The 19,688-nt window shown below is 49.0% G+C and overlaps 1 protein-coding gene across 5 annotated transcripts in view; it reads right to left on the bottom strand.

Annotated features, from left to right (window-relative positions):
* Window positions 1-5,311: 5,311 nt before the first annotated feature.
* Window positions 5,312-19,688, bottom strand: part of DAGLA (diacylglycerol lipase alpha) — a 72,770-nt gene continuing 58,393 nt past the window's right edge. For all 5 annotated transcript variants that reach the window (XM_062630526.1, XM_062630527.1, XM_062630523.1 and 2 more), the window contains 8 exons: window positions 17,445-17,587; window positions 15,757-15,825; window positions 14,687-14,759; window positions 12,764-12,960; window positions 12,159-12,288; window positions 11,527-11,708; window positions 6,702-9,420; window positions 5,312-6,653 (listed from right to left, as the gene is read on the bottom strand). In XM_062630526.1, the coding sequence (XP_062486510.1) occupies window positions 8,493-9,420; window positions 11,527-11,708; window positions 12,159-12,288; window positions 12,764-12,960; window positions 14,687-14,759; window positions 15,757-15,825; window positions 17,445-17,587 (1,722 nt within the window). In that variant the 3' untranslated portion in view covers window positions 5,312-6,653; window positions 6,702-8,492. The remainder of the gene's footprint in view (window positions 6,654-6,701; window positions 9,421-11,526; window positions 11,709-12,158; window positions 12,289-12,763; window positions 12,961-14,686; window positions 14,760-15,756; window positions 15,826-17,444; window positions 17,588-19,688) is intronic.

Here is a 19,688-nt window from a genome sequence, read left to right as displayed (position 1 = left end):
CTCGTACCCTTCCAAAGAGCCCCTTGTAATCCAGTGCCTTTGTTTGCTCTGATGTTGGTCTTTTTGTATGGCCGTTGAATTCCATACTTGGTAACTCAATGCCTTCAGTTTCTCCCTTAACTCTTCACTGAAGAAGAAAGATGCTAGAAGAGTCTCCTGCAGTTCCACCCTTGGCTGCACAGGGCATAGAAGTGTGAAGCTCAGCCCAAGGAAGAGCTATACCCTATCTCCATCAAAGGCCAAGATCCAGAACAAACAGAGGCAGTGAGGTGACGATCAGCCCCAGCAGCACCTAAATTGCCCCCAAGAGCCTTCCAGGAGCTGTGGCGATGCACAGTCCTCATGCCTCTGCAACGAGGGAGCCCAGTGCAGCTCCTTCCAACTCTCAAACTCACACTCAAGCCTTGAAGGCATAACCTCAAGCAAACCACAACGAGCATTCTCCAGATTCAGACGTGGGAACAGCCACATACACCAGCCATGCTTCTACATCCATTTTATACACAGTGCCATGTAATATACAGAAACTTTTATATACATAGATCTTTATAGAATATGCTATATTAATCTGTCTCTTTTCTTTACAGCAATATTAGTTTGGATCTTTCATACATAGGTACAAAAAGTCAGTCACATGAGAATGGCACGTGAGGACTGCTTTAGTTTCCTTGTAGTCTTCATGCTGGGGCAGCTCGGAGCAGGGATTCGGAGGGCAGCATTCCCAGGACAGGCAGTAACCTCTTGGATGAGCGTGGGGACACAGGACCCTGTGCTGTCTCCCCCCTTGATTGCATATGCAAGCGCTCTAAGCCCTGCAAGAGGCAGTCAGAGCAGCTCTGAGCTCCCTCGGACTGTTTCTCCCATTAATGCAAAAGGCTTTAGCTAGAAAGAGGCAATTGGGGTTAATTCATAGCTACCCTGAGCTGCCCCAGTACATGACGTGAGAGGTGACAGAAGCAGGCAGAAGGGCTTTGCCAGAGGCACTGGTGTCCACTGACAGCGAGAGAAGTGGGAGGTGAGTTTCTGCGTGCCAGTGCTGCTCCTCTTGCACGAGGCCATCCAGTTGGGCTCTACCCAATGCAGCCAGCACTAAAATGCCCCAAAAAGATGAGAAAACGGAAGAGTTTCCACCAGTTCCTCTGGTCTTGCTGGCTCTGCTTGTTCACAGCTATAAGGGAGGACAGGCCAGACCAGTGGCTGTCCCAGCAGGACACCGGAGCCAAAGGAAAGGGTTGTGCAGGGCAGAGTGCTCCTCTCCTGCTGCCCCATGGACACAGGCAGGGAGCCCATCACAATAACCCCTGTGCTGACATGAGTAACTAAGTTTATTCACTACAATAGGAGTTTGAGACTATTCCCTGGCCATCACCTCTTCAGTCTGCGTGGAGGGAAAGCTGGGAAGCCATAGCCTCCATAGCCACTTTGCCACCAGACAGGGACCATCAGCAAGTGCTGGGATAAAGGAGTTAAGACCCGCAAAGGTGTGTGGCACTAGGAAACACTCAATGGTGTGATCACCTGGCACTAGCAGCATCCCCAAAGCAGCGCATCGAGAGGACAAGACTGGACAGGTACCACCAAGCCAGGCTGAGTGATGGATGCGCTGCTTTGGGTTGTTCCTGCTACTGCCACGTGCATCAGTTATCTCCAACTCTGAGCCATCAGAACTGCATAAAGCCCGGGATGGAAAGCAGGGAAGTGGAATCCCAATAAAACCCGAGGCTTGTTCCTGTGCTCTTTGTGTTCAATGAGCTTTGTAGAAGTAAGTAAGGAGTCAGACAGAGGTTCCCCTCATACAGGTTGGTGGGGCAGGTAGAGAACTTCAGCGCACGAAAAACAGAGCACAGGATGCTGTGGTGAGGTCCAAGGTGTCCAACACAGCAATGAAAGCAGCAAAGAAAGCCCAAATCTCTAAGAGAGCTCACCTTTGGGAGATGGATGTTGCAGAGCCAGGGAGAGAAACATCACTAAATAAAACTGCAGTGGACAGAGCATGGTAAATTCAGAACTAAGTCCCTTTCAGCATAAGTTCTGGCAAAAACCAGAAGCAGATCTTGAAGAGGAGGAAGGATTCTACTCATGAACAGACCTGTAAAACACTGACTGAGGTCACATACACCAGAAGTAAGAAATGGTAGGAAGTCTTCCCTTCCTTTCATGTGGAAAACACTCACTTTGCACAAGGTTCTAGATTGGAGGGGCTGACCCGATGGTGGTGTGGGCTTGAGGACAGAGCCTGCCTCAGATCAAGCTTTGCTGTTGGCACTTGGATACAACCCGAGGCAGGAATCTGAGGCAGAAAGGGAGAACCTGGCAGGAAAGGCAACTCTGAACCAGTCCTTGGCCACGCTGCATTCCCTTTCACACAGCCAGAGAAGAAACAACATGCAGAAGAAAGGAAGCTGGCAAATGTCCCAAGTCAAAGGAAAGCAAAGGCACAACAGGTATGAAGTCAAGAAAACAAGCAAAGAAGAAACCAGTAATAGGAACAGAGACAGCAAAGTGCTTGCAGACAAATGACGCTTTTCAAGACAGCAAGTCCCTGTGGCAAAGGGAGGCATTGCTCTCTCCTGGATGCTATGAATTTCCATATCCTTAAAGATGAAGTTTAGGCTACCAACACCCTCCTGTGCAGAGGGTAACAGCCCTCAGCGAGGTGGTGGATGCAGATACAGGACAGCAGAAGTGTGGCTGTTTGCAGAAGTCCTGCCACACGTGGAATACGCTGCCCTCCACCCAGCAGGAACCTCCTTCCTCAAGTGTTTCTCCACTCTAACAACACAGAGCTCACAAACGAATAGGGTTGAGGTGAAACACTCACCCATCTTAGCAGTGAAGGCCCCGACTCTCTCACCCCAAGGGGCAGTGGCTCCTCCCTTGAAGGGACCAGAGCAGACACAGCCCACTCAGGAGCTGGCAGGGGGGAAGAACATCACTGTATGCAATACATTATTTCACATCTCTCTCACACTTCACCCTAACACCAGTGTGAGCATCTCACCGTGGAGCAAGGAATTCCCAGCTCAAGTCCCACCACTCGGCTGCAATCTTTATGTCCCTTTCTTCCCTTAAGCGCCAGGGAAGTTTGCCTCCAGCAGGATGCTCTCTGCCTGCCACACGGAGCATCGCCTCCTCCGCACAGGAGCGCCATGAGAGGGAGCTTTGGCACCAGAGATGCAGCTCTTCCCTAAATCCCAGCTCAGCACTGCACAGGCTCCGAGGAGAATGTGCCAAAAAGCCTGACCCAACCGGTGCTTCCGAGCCAGATATTCCTTCATTCAGGACACCAGAGCAGCCTGTGCTAAAGCACTGTTGGATTTCCAACCCTCCCCTTCCCCAGGCAAGGCTGAAGAGGCACTCAGTTCACTGCAAGCATCTTCTCACTACAGAAACCTGGTCTAGTGTGAGGTGTCCCTGTCCATAGCAGGGGTTGGAACTAGATGATATGAAGGTCCTTTCCAACCCAGTTTGTGATTCTATGATTTCACAGCTAAGAAACAACCACCCCTGTTCAATGTCTTGGTTGTTAGACTGAGCTTTCAGATTCAGTGTGTTGGATGTTCAACCCATTTCCCTTTTACCTTACTTCTGGAACTTATTACTTCTGTTGCTACAGAACTCTAATGAGGGAGCACTTATCCAACATGAACCACAGAGCAGTTTGTGTTGGAAAAGACCTTAAAGCTCCTCCAGCTCCAACCCCTGCCCCGGGCAGGGACACCTTCCACTAGAGCAGCTTGCTCCAAGCCCCTGTGTCCAACCTGGCCTTGAGCACTGCCAGGGATGGGGCAGCCACAGCTTCTCTGGGCACCCTGTGCCAGCGCCTCAGCACCCTCACAGGGCAGAAAAACCTATTCACCCAAAGCTATTCCAACTAGAAAGAGGATGTCAGAGATTGTCTATAAGCTTCCTAAAGTGCAGAGCAGCTCTGAGAGAGTCTGTTTGCAGCAGCACAATGAAGTAACAGCACTCCACAAAAACCCAGCTTTAGTGGAGTGAATCCAAAGAGAAGGAATGATGAACACTGACAGCATGGAAGGATTGTCAGCAAAAGCCATCTCAGACTTCAGTTGTCTGAGCAGAAAGGAACAAATGTGATGCTATAGATAGGAGGGAAGCTGAAGGAGCTTTTCAGCACACAGCAAAGCTGCTAGGTTGAGAGCTAAAGGTTATTTTAAGTGTCTGCCAGTATTTCTGTTACATTTAATAAGTTATAAACCACTTTACAAGCAAATGACTCACCTGTGTGGCTTAACGTGCTCTGCAGAGGGTAGCTGCAACCACTATATCTAAGATAACCGTAATCAAATGCTACTCTACCCTTCCTACAAAGCCAGAATCCTCCAAAGGAAGAGAATATCCCAGCAATGGGCACACATAAGGACAAAGTGAACCCAGCCCCAAGCATTGGTCCAGCCCAGCCAATGCAAAGGGAAACACAGAAAGACTCCTGTCAACCATGGAAATCATAGAATCCAGACTGATGTGAGTTGGAAAGGACCTTAATGTTCATCCAGTTCTAACCCCATGCCAGGGGCAGGGACACCTTCCACTAGAGCAGCTTGCTCCCAAGCCCCATCCAACCTGGCCTTTGAACACAAGAATTGCCTCTGACCCTGCTAAACTGTGGGACTGAGCTCCACACACACTTAGGCAAGAGCATCCCACGTTGCCCTTGAACTCTTCAAGGCTTCAGGATTACATTTCACTACAGTCTGTTGAGAGCATCATGAAGAAGGATGCAGCAGCAAGTGTCAAGTACCCACTTGAATGTAATCTGCTACAGCAGGAGATCATGGAGGGACAGAGAACCCTGCTGGACTCCAGCAAAGCTGTGCTGGTGAAGCAGGTTGCCCTTGCTTCACTTTAAGGTGCATAAAGTCCACTCTCTGCTCTCCGGGAATGCTGTGGCCTCAGCTGTACCACAAAGCTCTTGGAGGGCATTTTAAGACATTTAAGGATGTGCCATGGAGCTGATGAGCTGCTGCTGCTTAGCTGGGGTTTCAGGCACGAGCAACAGCACTCCCAGCACTGCTGGCTGGAATATCCCATTGAAATTCCATGGGAACACCTAAAGATTCAAAGGCACAAAGCTGAAGAGTAGGAACCAGAAGACAAGAGATTAAGAAACGTGAGGATACTTCATGTTTCCAAGGGCAGAGGAAGCAGCCAACCATGTGCAGTGCAAAGGAGGTAGCTACAGGCTTCATGCTTAGCTCCCCAGATACACTCTTCCAGGATGAAACAGGAGATCAGCCTGTCAAATACTCTTTGAGGAAAGGACTGATAAGAAGGAAGACACAGAAAGCCATTTAAAGCAGAAATAATGCCAAGAACATGGATTTACTTGTGATTGGGAACAGATCTGTTTGTCAAGAGAGAACAAAGCAGCCAGGAATTACACATAATGTGATACAAGACCTTTAACTAAGGCCCTTTTGCACCTTTACTGCCTTGATCTATGGCAAGGCCAGGTCACAGGCATTAGGTGTTTTCCAGGCTTTTCAGTAGGAACCTAACAACCACAGAGCACAAAGCCAAATAATGCAGCATGCCAGGCTGTTTCCTGCTACAGCTGGTGAGGGCAAGGTAAACCCATTCCCTTGGGACACAGTTCCAATGGCACAGAGAAGGAAAGAGTCACACACAAGGACTGTGTCTTCCAGGACATTGTGGATGTATGCCTAAGCTCAGAAGTGACTTTCTAGTGCAATATTATAACCCATTAACCATCCTCAGGTCATCACTGAAACACCAGAGGGAGATAATCCACCTTCCTCACCTTGAGGCATCTCCCCACCATCCTTGGTAGGGCACCAGTAGTTCCACCTAGTCTCAGAGAAACCCATCTCCTACCACCTCACTGCTAGGGCCAGAGATGATTCTTTCCTTAGCATTTGTAAAGTGCTTTGCAGATATAAAGCTCTGCCTAAGTGCTAAGTGATTCCTACCCATCTTCTGCCAATGATTAAAGGCAGAGATTAACTCCTTTCCCCTCCTCTTAGCAACGTGGGTGAGCAGTCTGCATCAGGAGGAGAGCCAGCCTGCCAGCCTCAGCCTCCCGATGCTACAATATCCCCTTTCCCCCTCAAAACCACCCCAAGTTTATTGTGTGTCTTCCTGGACACCACCTTTTTAGTGTGCCTCGGGTGTGGGCAGCAAGTCAGCCTTACCCTGTGCTCTGCAAGAGTGGGTGATGTGATGGCACTTACACAGCTGCTCTAGGGGAGCTCCTGAACAAGCTCGCAGCAAAGGGAACAACACTGCTCTTTCCTGAAGGATCTACAAGGAGGAAAAGTAACTTGGTTTTGCTTTTAAAAGCATTTTACTCTTAGAAATTACTTGAAACTCAAAGGGGTTTCTTACTTCTAATTCAAGACAGTAGAGAAAAGGTCACCTTTGGGACCTAAACCCCAGGGACAGTATTTTACTGCCCACTGAACAAAGCCCCTGTGCTTCTGAAGGCCCTGTAATGGGTGAGGATCAGGAACACAGTATCCCAGGCTAAACTGTGGGATTTGGACACAAAGTCCAGTTCATTTCCATGCACTTGAGGTTGTAACCAGTGTGCACTGATGGAAATAAAGTGCTCCAGTCCTGACTCGATGGCATTTGATGCCACTCGGTTTGTGTGGTGTCCAGGACAGAACAGCCTGACCCATGTCTAGTAGTCAAGATACTACTCAGACAAGAGACATGACTCAGACCCATGGCTGAGTAGTCAAGAGACTACTCAGTGACCACAGCTAAAGGCTGTGGGATACCAGGATAAGGGTAACAGGAGCCCAGAGGCTTGCCATGAGCCTGGGAAGCACAGCATCCTCCCACAGTGGAAAGATCACGACTAAGGAGGGGGAAGGAGAGCAATGAACATCCCTGTGATTACAAGGAAGTTAAAATGGGACTTTCTCTTCCAGTGAGGGAGTTCAGAGCTCCAGTGAGACTGATTGATGACTGCAGAGCTTGAATAGGAAGGTTTTGTGCCAACAAAAGGCCTTTTTACAGGTCACAGTACGTTTAAACTCTCTCAATAGGTAGTTTCTCTCCTGCTCCCATCATTGGCAAGTCCCTGCCTGGGAAGGTCTTGGAGGCTCCTAGAGGCCCTGAGGCTCTGCACAGCAGTGCTCAGGGAGTTCTCCTGGTACCTTGGTCAAGCTTTGCAGTGTGCAATGGAGAGGCAGCCAAGGGAGGGTGGGTGAGGGATGCACAATGCTTCCCCCCAGGCTCTGAGCCACTTGAAAAGCAGAGGACTTGCAATCATTACCTGCCCATCCTCTATCCCCTTGGATCCCAGAGGCAACAGCACAGGAAAGGAGAGGATGAACACGCTTTTAAGCTGAGGGAAAGCCTCCCTGTTTGCTTAATAAATACCTTCCAAGAAGCTTAGCAGCTCTGTAAACATACAAGAGATTTCAATCCTCTTGTAATTTTTGTACTGAAAAAGAGTATTTTTGCAATACTCCTGTAATTTTTCAATACTCTTGTAAAAGTCCATCTTTCCCCTGAACTCCCAATGACAGAGGCTGACACTGCTCTGTGATTATGGCATATGGGTGGTGTGAGGACCCAGCAGAGGCTCCCAGGCTCCACAAGGGCCTGGCACATAACACTGGGTGTTGAGAAGCCTGTTGTTGTTTGAAGTTGATCCATCCATGCAGCTCCTAGATGAGGATCCTGTCAGGCCTGCAGGAATGTGGCCAGCTCAGAGTGGTCCAGGGAGCTGAGAAGTGATGGTGGTGACATCCAGAACTCTTTCTGGCAAAGGAGGGACGTGCAGAGGGCTTTGGCTCTTCAGAACAGTGTCCTTCCCTCTCAGCAGCAGCCTGATGGTCACTGAACACAGAAGGAGTCAGGGGAGAGAAAGCACAGTGCCAGCCCTGCTCTTGCTGTGCCTGGCCAGGGGAGGGGAGACTGCATGTGGGGAGAATATAGCCCCAATGGCTTTAGAACAGGAGAGTGTCCTACAAAAGCAATGCCTATGGAAGTGGGATGGATTGGATCTTGGGCCAGATCCAACCTGGTAGTGCAATAGGGCCCAAAGTCTCAATCCATTCATTTCCAAACCCACTGACATGGTACCAAGGCGGGGATCTGGCCTGGCTCCCTCAATCTATTCAATCCTTCAGCTTCAGAGAATCCACCCCTTCAGGCCAGAGGATTCCCTGAAGCAGGATATGTCACTCCCAAACTCAGCAGGTGCCCTGAGGCAAGGAATCTGCCTCAGAAATGCCATGAGACAGGCTGGGGTAGGGAACTTCCATCTACCTTTAGAGACTCAAGCCCTGCAGCAGACCCTGTGAGGCAAAGCTGCTTCTCCTAGCCCATCCTCCAGACACCAACGTGCCACCACTGTGTCACCCCCAGAAAGGAACATTTCCAACTGTCTCCTCTGATCTGAACTGCCCCATGACCACCTCCTCCTCCTCCAAGTACTATCCCAGCACTCAGCCTATGGGATCAGCTCTCAGAGCTGCACCCCTTTTACCCTGCAACTAGAGGGCTGAAATCATGAGGTCGTCCTGCTTGGCAGGGCTGGTTACATGCCCAGAGGGGGTGGAAGTCCGGATTTTCTCAGTGGCCAGGCACTCCTGGCTGCTCACACCTGTAGGAGTGATGTCCATGAGTTCTCCAGATGAACTAAGGGGGAAAGAGGGGGACACAGAGATGCCCGACGAAGGATCTGTTGAGCCTGCAAACAACCTCGGGGGCTTAGGGACTAAGTTGGGTTCATATTGTGCCCTCAACAGGATCTCTTGATCACTAACAGATTTGGGCATCTCTGCAAAGTCACTGGAGCTGTCTGACACCATCATGCAGTAGATGTCCTGGAAGGAGCTGCTTTTGCTATCCAAATTAAAGAGGCTGTCTATGAACTCAGCAAATTCCAGCACTTGGGGACTGGGAACATCAGTGAGACGTCCATTCTGGAGGGACAGCTCCTCACGAGGGGGTAAGGAAACACGGTCCCCCTCGCTGCTGGCTCCCTCCTCACTGCAGCGTCGTTGTGGGGTAGTGCCACCGCTGTTGAGCACGTTGTCAGGGGGCTGAGTCTCTTGGGAGTGCTTGGAGAGGCTGTCAGCAGCCAGCAGCTCTGTCCGGGAGCTCAGGGAAGGGTTTTCCTCAGGGATAACAGGGTCTATATAAAAGCAGTGGGTCTCATCCTTCTCCATGACAGCATGGAGGCTGGGAGAGCCCCGGATGCTCCGGAAACCAGAGGAGCGCCTGGAATCAAAGCTGTAGAGGGATTCATTGTCTGAGAGGCTCTCCATGGTGGCAAGAGGGGCACGGCGGTCCTGCAGCTCCACAGACAGACGTTCCTTTGTGTCCAGGAGAAGCAGCTCCACGGGGTCTTTCTGCACAGGGGAAAGTGGCTTCGTCTCATAGAAGCCTTCCAAGCTGATCTCAGAATGGGATTTGCTCCTGCAATGAGAAACAGACAACGTGAGGTCGCATCACACCAGAGAACCAACCACAAGTGGCCACAACAGCCACAGGAACCAAGCACAGAGGTCCTCATACACCCTGGCTGCTCTAACCAGAGCCCTCCACAACTGCAAGAAACCCCTTATGTCTCCATCCTCCCACCTGAAAGTATTAGGTACAGTTTCTCCCTTCTGAAAACTCAGGTTCTTGCCCTTCTCCCTTCTCTCCTGGCCAAAAGTGTTCCCCCTCAAGCACTGTTTTCACTTAGGTTCCACACATGCAAACCCCTCTCTCTGTATTAAGAGAGGACTGGGGCACGAGAGGTTGAAGGATCAGCCTACAATTAACCTGTTACTCCTTCTTCTCACACTCTAGAACCATTCCAGTCTCATGCCTTCCCCTCCTGCTCCATGCTGGCAGGCCCTGCTTTGCTACCACCAATGCCAGGAGGCTGTTAGAGCATTACCCATGCCCAATTCAGCTATCATTTCAGGTGGCAGACTTTAAGACAGGTAAAAAAAGCAATTTCTTCAGCTTAAGCCAAGTGAAGATCTTTAGAAAGACACCAGTTACACCAAGACTTCAAAGGATCAGGCAGGGCTCCTCCAGAAAGACACCATGTCAAAGACACAGGGAAGGAGTTCCCCACACCAGGCACACACAAAGCTTGAGATGAGCTGCAGCCAAAGCAACAGCCCTTAAAGACAAGAACTTAAGGAAATATCATAGAATTACAGGATAGTTTGGGTTGGGAGAGACCTTAAAGCTCATCCAGTTCCAACCCCCTGCCACGGGCAGGGACACCTTCCACTAGAGCAGCTTGCTCCAAGCTTCCTGGGAAAAGGAAGGAATAGCTGGGAAAAGAGCCTGAGCTTGGCAGAGGACTGCTGCACCTGCCAGGAGGACCTGATGGATAGGGAGAAGCTTTTAAGTTAGACCAGGATTTGATCCCTTTAGCTTCAACAGTCATCTAAGAACAGGTTTCCAGAACCCCAGAGAAGGGAGTGTGACGCAGTAAACCGGTTCTAACCTTGGATCAAACACAACCGACCTACAACCATTTCCACTCTGGCACCTCCCTGAAGCCTCTCTGCCCTCTCCCTCATCCCTTTCAGATCCCGGGATTTCCCTTCTGTTTTCACTCATCTCAAAGGGAAGCAGCTCTTTGGGTGTGCACAGAAACCACGGCTCCTCTCCCTGCTTGACCTACTTCATTTTCTCAGGCTTACTGTGGCCTTCACAACATAGGCTGATCCCTTCTCCTACTGTTTCATCTCAGCTGCAGTTCTGCTTCTAAGCTCTCCTTCACTGTTTCTGGCCATTATCACTCTCTCCGAGACAAGAACCTCACCATTTTCATATTATTTGCTGCCTTTAGCTCCTTCTAAGCTTAAACTTCACTCATGTTATCTCAAGGATGCTCAGTACAGACCATCTCACCCTGCCTCTTCCCACACACACACAGAGCTTCTTAGGGTCTCTACCTGTAATCTCCATAGAAGTGCTTCCCTTGCAAAGACATAATCTTCTCCCACCCACAATGTTGTCTTTGTATCCACTCACAACCATCATTTCCTATCTGTGACTATGAACTATCTTTCTTCCCCTGTTTTGTCTGCAAATTTGCAATTCAGTGATGGAAATTGTGTTGCAACTTTGAAATAAGCCTTTGCCCAAATTTTTACACTTATTTTCTTTGCTTCTTGCAAATTTGGGGTCCTTCAATGCCTCAAACATCACCTGAAAGTCTGTAAGGAGTCTCTCTGCCATTGGCTCCTACAGGAAAGCTGTTCACACACACCACCAAGAACAAGTTCTTCCCCCTGTCTATCTTCTAGATGTTCCTCCACCTCTCATTTGCCACAACAAGGATGAAGATGGAGTTTCTTCCACCCCGTCACACTTCCAGGTTCTCCTCACCTCGCAGCACACAAAGGATTTCCTCCCTCTCAACATGACACAGGACAAGATGAAGCTAAGCAAAGCCCCCCAAAAGGCAGCCCTTGTATCCACCCTTCCCACAAGCATCAGTCACAATACCCCAAGAGAAAGAAGGCCCACAGAGAGCCAACAACCATTCCAAGAAACCAAAGAGATCATTACTTAGTACTGCTGTTCCTTCTGTCCGTTGTTACGGCTCCAGTTCCGATCTGCACTGAAGGGCCACTGGGCAAGGGCTGACTCTGGAAGATCAGTTCTGGGGTGAGATCCACTTCTGTAGGACTCACCATCACTTTGGCTGCAGAAAGTAAAGCTGTTTTCCCCTTGTTGTAATTCTCCAGGACCTATTCAAGAGAAGCAGAGGAACAGTCAGTGCTTTAGTGGAGACTGTTCTCAGCTCAGGGCTTTCAAACAGCTGGATTTGCCTCTGTTTCTTACCAGGGCCTGCAAGGTAAAAGCCTGTTTCTTACCCTGCAAGCACAGGGTGAGATCTTGAGATAAAGGGTTAGAGCAATACATTCTGATATACTTTAATCTGCCCAAATGCCCTGCTGGGAATTCAGTGCTGGGGAGGCACCTTCACATCAGCAGGGCAGAGGAGACGTGGCTAAAACTCCATGGTAGAGCTGCATGGCTGGGAACTGTAGAGCTTAGGGACAGAGACCCACTCTACAACCATCATACATCAGCTCAGTCACTCGTCAGGCCCTTAGTGACATGGGTCAGTGGTGGCCTTGGCAGTGCTGGGGAACAGTTGGACTTGATGATTCTATGATCCTAATTCTTTGCATTACCTTGTTGAGCCCTTCCATGACCACATATGGGAGGTGTTCGTGCAACATCGCCGGCGAGATGATCACTTCATTGAATGCCTTATTGTCACCCCAGATGGCAAAGTAAGTGGGATCCTCTTGCTCACAGCAACTGGAAGAAGAGTTGGGACGCAAAGAGAGGGAAAGGCAGAGAGCAGCGGATGAAAGAACAGGCCAATATTTTGGCATGCAAAAGAAACAGCAGGTTGCAGACGAAAGCAACAGGAGGGGAAACAGAGGGAAAAGATGTTAAAGTACACATGGTACTGCCATTGTTCCAAACTACACTAGCCAACAGTAACATGACCATCTTTGGTTGGACAGGGCTTGGAGCAAGCTGCTCTAGTGGAAGCTGTCCCTGCCCGTGGCAGTGGGTTGGAATTGGATGAGCTTTAAGGTCCCTTCCAACCCAAACCATTCCATGATCTTTTTATTCTGGCAGTACAATCCCTGTCGCTATAAGACAGTGTGTGTGTGGGGGGCAAAAAAATCACCTTCATAGATGGGTTCCTGTCTTGGGAAGTCTTTTCCTACGGGCAATTTCCACCGCCACTGTGGACTGGTTGTGCTGCTCTGCAGATACTCACCAGCACTGCTCTGCAGGGTGATTGTGCACCACGTGGATGATGCGGCCTGGTGGGTACAGGGGTGTGCTTGCAGACAGGGCAATAGTCAGGTCACTGGGGTGGGTCCAGAGGCGGTTACTCGTGACTGAGTTCTCTTCTGTCTCTTCAGGCAGCTCTGTCTTGGGGATGCACTTTGTGGCCCCCACAATGATGCGCCACTGTCCAACAAGAGAAACGAGGGAGAGCGTTGAGGTGAGAAAAGCAACACAGAAAAGCAGAGTCATCTCAAGACACTACTGGAAGGTTTAAACTGAATACCTGATAGCAGAAAAAACAGGTCTTGCATCCAATTGCTTAAATAACAGACCGAGAGAGAGAGAATCCTGCCTGGAAGATCTGTTTCTTCCTTTCCCAATTTTAGAAGTGGCAACATCTCAGCCTTCCAGTACCTAAAGGGGCTGCAGGAAACCTGGAGAGGGGCTTTGGACAAGGGCCTGTAGGGACAGGCCAAGGGGGAATGGCTTGAACCTGCCCGAGGGGAGACTGAGCTGAGCTCTGAGGCAGAAGCTCTTCCCTGGGAGGGTGCTGAGGCGCTGGCACAGGGTGCCCAGAGAAGCTGTGGCTGCCCCATCCCTGGCAGTGTTCAAGGCCAGGTTGGACACAGGGGCTTGGAGAAACCTGTTCCAGTGGAAGATGTCCCTGGCCATGGCAGGGGTTGGAACTGGATGGGCTTTAAGCTCCCTTCCATGATTCTATAATTCCTTGGTTTTAATGGAGGATTTTGCAGAGTTAAGGATCTAGAGCAAGCACCAACATATCCACCAAGTGATAACTTGGTATCTTCCAGGCTAGACACGGTAGAAGGAATCTGAATGTTTAATGTACAAACATAAGCAATAGATTATCCAACACAGGCAAAACAATCTGTTTAGGCCTTTATGCACTAAAAGAAATCCTAAAACCCCCCAAATTCACCATAACCCCCAAAGCCAAAACACAAACCCCATAGAACACTAACATGAAAAACAAATACAACTCAGTTTTCTCCCTCTACAGGTCATTTCTATAATATTTTACCCTTAGTAATCTTAATGCCTTATGGTTTTTTCCACCTCAGCCTAATGATAAAGAAGGCTGGGGAGGAACAACTTCCCACATATCCTATCTTCAAAACATGAACAGACCGCTTATCCTAGAACAGCACCAGCAGTGTCTACACACAGACAACTGTTGTACTCCCTAGCCTGTTACCATTTGTTACTGGCCAAGAACAGCTACAGTTGGAACACAGACTTCAAAACAGGCTTAGAGGAGAAAATATCCTGCTCAGTGTAGACCTGTGATGGTGAACTTGAAATGCATGGAGCAGTCATCATGCAGCCTGTAAATGAAGCACAGCCCTTTGCCCTGACCCTTCTAGCTGCCTTCAAGCTCTTATCATCACTCCCCTGGTCATGCAAGTAGTGGTCACAGTGGGCTTTTGGAGAAGAAAAGGCTCAGGGGGGACCTGATGGCTGCCTGCAAGTGCCTGACAGGAGGATGGAGCCAGGAAGGGGCTGGGCTCTGCTCCCAGGGAACAAGGGATGGGACAAGAGTCAACGGCCTCAAGCTGCACCAGGGCAGGTTTAGATGGAGAAGAGGAACAATTCCTTCCCCAGAGGGTGCTCAGCCATTGGAACAGGCTGCCCAGGGTAGGGCTGCAGTCACAGTCACACACCGCGGACTCGAGGCCTCAGTGCCATGGGTTAGTGGTGGCCTTGGCAGGGCTGGGGAACGGTTGGACTGGATGAGCTTAAAGGGCTTTTCCAACCTGGTTGATTCAGTGATTCTATGACTTAAGGAGAGCTGGAGGGCAGGGGCAGCGTGCAGTATTGCTGTGTGACACTATGAGCTCACCATCACTGCCCAGAGACACTTTGGGTGTTTGCTGATCTTTACTCTTACCTTTGGTTTGTTACTTCTCTGAAGAACATCCAGAAGCTGCCGGCGAAATCCCTCCAGCTGAGAGAGTCCAATTCTGGAAAAGAGGAAGATGTGTCAGGGAACAGGACTATAGGAACACAGAGCACAGAACAAGAAACTGCTACAAAAGCTACTACAAGAATACAACACAGATCATTTCAGAGGAGGGTTGTGGCATCAGCCAGGACCAGTAACCATGGTTAAGAGGCTGCAGGAAACCATCATGACAATAAAGAAGTACAAATGGAATAGAGTGAGATCAGTGAACAGAGATATGAGAAAGGTCAATGAACAGATAAGGGAGATGATGCAATCACAGGAACAAGTGAGTGAGGACAAGTATAGGATGACACAGAACAGGTAAGTGAAGGTCCCACAGAGTTATGTGGCACCACTAAATTATAGGATGGAAAAGACTTTGTCATACAGGTTACCCAAAGGCATATTCAATACTGTGGAGTACTTTTCCTCCACTGAATTCTGTATGTGTACAGACAAATGTCACCATTTATCCAAGGTCACAGAACAGGGGCAGAAGCAAAAGGAAAACTCAGTTGGTCTGGCTCCTAATCCAATGCCCCATTCAGCAGAACATGTCCCAGGAGGAGAGGTGAGAGATGCCAAGACACATGAAATGAGGGATCTGATTCAGAGATGTGAAGTGATAAGGGATAAGTACTCAGGGACAGACAGTACAAAATGAGATGACAGGACATTTAGTTCAGAGCAGAGTGTAAAGAAGTCCCAAGATAACAATGGCAAGATGGCATTGACATGTCAAATACTGCAATTAGAGGCAGGATATTCACCCTTTTCTTTCATACAGGCAGCTGAGAGATGGCCAGGGATATGCCTATAAAAAGCTGTGTGAAACACCAACATGGATGTCCAGGTGAAAGATGCAGCAATACAAGAAGACAAGGAAGAAGTAACAAGGACGAGGTGAATGAGGAAAGTGGAGACAGATATGACTGAGGTGTTTGTGATAGGAAGGAGGTGACTTGTGTGTAGAACAGATACTCATCAAGACATCGAGACGCTTCTCCACTTGCCTGGGCACTAGATCTTTGCCAAGCACGACTGCAGTCACAAACTCTTTTGAATACTCCATGGCATCCTCACTGGAAGAGAAACAGGACCAAGAAGAAGCAAAGAGTGTTTCACTAGCAGCAAACTGCACTTCATCCCCAAATTTGACACTGGTGTCAGACGAGTTACCGAACAGCCATAAACCCCAAGATGCTCAAGGTTTTGGGGACTTGCATCTTGGTAAAGAAAAGCTGAATTATTCACATCTCATGTCCCAAGTAACATTACTCCGCATATGGCTCTGAATAGACTTGGAAAAGTACTTTAATTTGATGCTTCACGGTCATTTTCCAAGTTTGGGAATGGCCAGGACAGCAGAAAGTAAGAAGATATCCCATCCTCCTGAAACTACTTTACAAAGATGCTGTAGAACTAAGGTGGCCACCTTCTGTAGCAACCTGAGAACTGAGGTAAGAGGGAGTTAAGCCTTCCACTCTATGAGCTGGTTGTGCAATCAGCCACCTTCTTAGAGATGCTCCAAACCACTTCCCACAGGCAGAGGCTGCATCACTGACCTAGAGGTGATCCTGGGCATGAATCACAACCCAACAGAAGTGTGGCAGTTAAAGGCACCCCTGAACCAGTTGAGGTAACACAGCACAGCTTGGCCTGAGGGATGTCAGGAGTGGAAACTGAGCAAAAAGCCATCAACCCTCAAGAAACATCCTACAGAGCAACTCCTCTGCAGCTGAAGACCAGGGATAACTATCACAGCAAGGCCAGTATCCAGATACATTAGCAGGATGGCGTAAAACCCTTTGCCTGCTCCTGGAACATGATGCAGTAATTATCACAAGAAGCTTCTGGTAATCCATAGCTGCTTTTAAGTGCCCCCCATGAGGTCTGCCACAACTGGAAAGACTTTATGTCACTCCACAGCAACCAAGTGGGATAGTCTGGTTTGGCTGCCACATAAATAACATGATCAGCTGGTCTGTCCCAGTCTACAGTGGGAGGAATTCACCACGCTTCTCTTTAAAGATGTCCATGGCAGCTACCCTAGATCCCTCCTACAGCAAAGGGAGAGAAACAGGCACCCAAGAAACACATGAATCTGACCTATTCTAGGCACTCACTCTAGAATGACAGAAATCACCCTCCAGAAGTGCCAAATTCATTGTCAGCTGCAAAAGGAATTCAAACAACTACATCAACTGATGTAGAAACCTACACTTGGTCAGATATCTCCCTTCTTGTACATCTATTCACATCAGGTGGGGAGAGGAGACACTGGCACTGTGCAGAGAATAAGGAAAACTAAACAACCTGGTGTAGTGGAAGGTGTCCCTGCCCATAGCAAGGGTTGGAACTGGATGAGCTTTAAGGTCCCTTCCAACACAAACCAGTCTGGGGCTCTATGGAAGTGCACCTTGTCCACTCAGTGAGCATTTTCCACTAGTCAGGCTGAAATCAGAGCTATAGCCACAGACAGCTAAGGCCTAAATTGGGATACTTGGGAAACTGGCCATATGAAATCACAACCTAAACTGTATCACAGAGCAAAAGCTGCCAAGAGCTTTCAGCCTTTCCATTTTCCTGCAAGCTTCTCAGAGCAGAGACTTGTCTTCTACTGCTCCTCAGAGCATCACAAACAGGATCTGATCCAGCTACAACTACACACCCCCCCCCATCAGTCCATCCCAACACCTACCTCAGCAGCCCACCTGGGGGAGAATAGGCAAAGCACTTGAGTGATGGGTACTGCGGACGCAAGAGGAAGGACAGGATGGCAGCTGTGCCAGCCCCTAGGGAATGACCAACCACGATCAGGCCATAGTGTTTTGTTCCTCTCCCCTGGAAACAAAAGCCATAAAACAAGAAATTGAGCTCAGAGCAAAAGGCAAGTCCACAGTCTTCAAATGTGTCCCTTTTCCCCTGCTCTAAGTCTTTCCTACACATGAGTACCCCAGCTCACCAGCTCCTCCATCAACAGGAACTAGTGAGGGTATGTCAGATGTGAAATGGAAGCAGAGATCTGATTTACACTGCCTAGGCTAAGTCACAGTGGCACACTCCTGCCCTGCAGTGCTGCTGAAGGGATGCTAGATTTCATCCTCTTGTTTATTCTCTCCTACATCTCTATCAGGCAGTGTTTGACCTACTGGGTCTTCCATAAAACACAAAAGGAAGGAAGAAAAAGGGAATGTACACAAGTTATTTAGGATTTGATATGAGCCTTCTGATATCTGACTCCAGGCTCCCAGACTGAGGTCTCCAGGTTCTAGAAATGACTTGCTTTCAGGAATTCCAACACTGAACAGCAGGAATCCAAGTAGCACTTTGATAGTAGTCTTCTAAGTCTAGATGCTCCCAACAGCAGGACACTGCTCAAGTAACAAAGAGACAGAAGTATTCCTTAATGTTTTATACTGTTCTTGTTATCCAGCACCTGGGAATACACAGACTTCCTGCATTAGATTACAAAGCACACACAGAACGTAAGACCAACCCACAAGAAGGATCTATCTTTGTGCCATTTTCCTTCTCAAGGCCACCTCCAAGCCACCACCCTGCCTGTTACAGTCAGTAAGGCGAATGCTGGGGGAGATTTAAGACTTTATACACCTCACTTATACTTTATCCCTGAAGATCTGTTGCTGGTAACTGGCACTGCTGGTTTATTGTTAAGAAACAGTGCACTGGGGTAGGTGAACCTTTGGTAGGGCCTGGGATGGCATCAATGTTCTGGTCACAGCACTTTGTCAGGTATTGATCACAGTTCAGCTTCAGACAGCTCTTAATTTTCCACGCACAAGAAGGTTGCTCCATATTAATCAAACTCGCTCCATCTTTGTGGGTCAGGTCCAGCTCATTACACTATTTCCTCAGTTAGAGGTTGAACTCAATATACAGAAAGCCAGCTTCAAACTGAACAGAATGCGATTGGCCCTGTTCAGCCTAGAGAAGGCTCCAGGGAGACCTGAGAGCAGCTCCAGTGCCTAAAGGGGATGCAGGAAAATGGGAGAGGGGCTTTGGACAAGGGCCTGTAGGGACAGGCCAAGGGGAATGGCTTGAACCTGCCCGAGGGGAGACTGAGATGAGCTCTTAGGCAGAAGCTCTTCCCTGGGAGGGTGCTGAGGCGCTGGCACAGGGTGCCCAGAGAAGCTGTGGCTGCCCCATCCCTGGCAGTGCTCAAGGGCAGGTTGGACACAGGGGCTTGGAGCAAGCTGCTCCAGTGGAAGGGGTCCCTGCCCGTGGCAGGGGTTGGAACTGGATGGGCTTTAAGCTCCCTTCCAACACAAACTAGGCTGTGATTCTATGATTCTGACTCAAGTTTAGGGGAACCATTGAGGCTTTTATCCCTCTTTTCATTCTCCCTTTAGCTACTGCTATTTTCCCCGTGGGAACTGCTCAGGCCAAGCACTCTTTGGGCATGGGAAGAAGAATGCTGTCTGATATCAAGGAATCAGGCAGTTCAGAAGTTCCCTCCCAAAGAGGGACACGCTGTGCTATTACTGACATATACGCTAAGGTAAGCTGCTTCCTAACACCTCTCTTGGGTCCTCTGCTAGCTGTCTATCCCAAGAAATGTGCACACAGAGGCAGTCAGCGCAGCATCCCATTGCTACCTCCAAAGAGAATCTCCACAGAAATGAGATTTTAGTTCCTGTCGATTTGGTTTTAGTGTTCCCTGTCCTGCATTGCCACCAAATGGGATTTCCTACCTTAGCTTTGCCTGAGAAAAACAAAAACCATCATCAGGAGCTTTGTAGAGTTGGTGGTTTCACAATAAAAAAGCCTTGGGGGAATACTGAATGAGCTCCCTGTGTGGCAATCCAGAGGGATGGAAAGATTTGGGAAATCAGAACAACATTCAGGGACACTGAGGTTTCCCTAAAACCAGTGTTTTAGGGAAATCACTTCTGTATGGCCCACAAGGATAAGGGAAAACTAA

This window comes from Pezoporus occidentalis, unplaced genomic scaffold (assembly GCF_034315485.1).
Source record: "Pezoporus occidentalis ecotype Australia unplaced genomic scaffold, CSIRO_AGI_Poc_V1 ctg355, whole genome shotgun sequence".
Classification (NCBI taxonomy): Eukaryota; Metazoa; Chordata; class Aves; order Psittaciformes; family Psittacidae; genus Pezoporus; species Pezoporus occidentalis.
The sequence above is the reverse complement of the archived record's forward strand: the minus strand, read 5'-3'. Positions and strand labels throughout refer to the sequence as shown.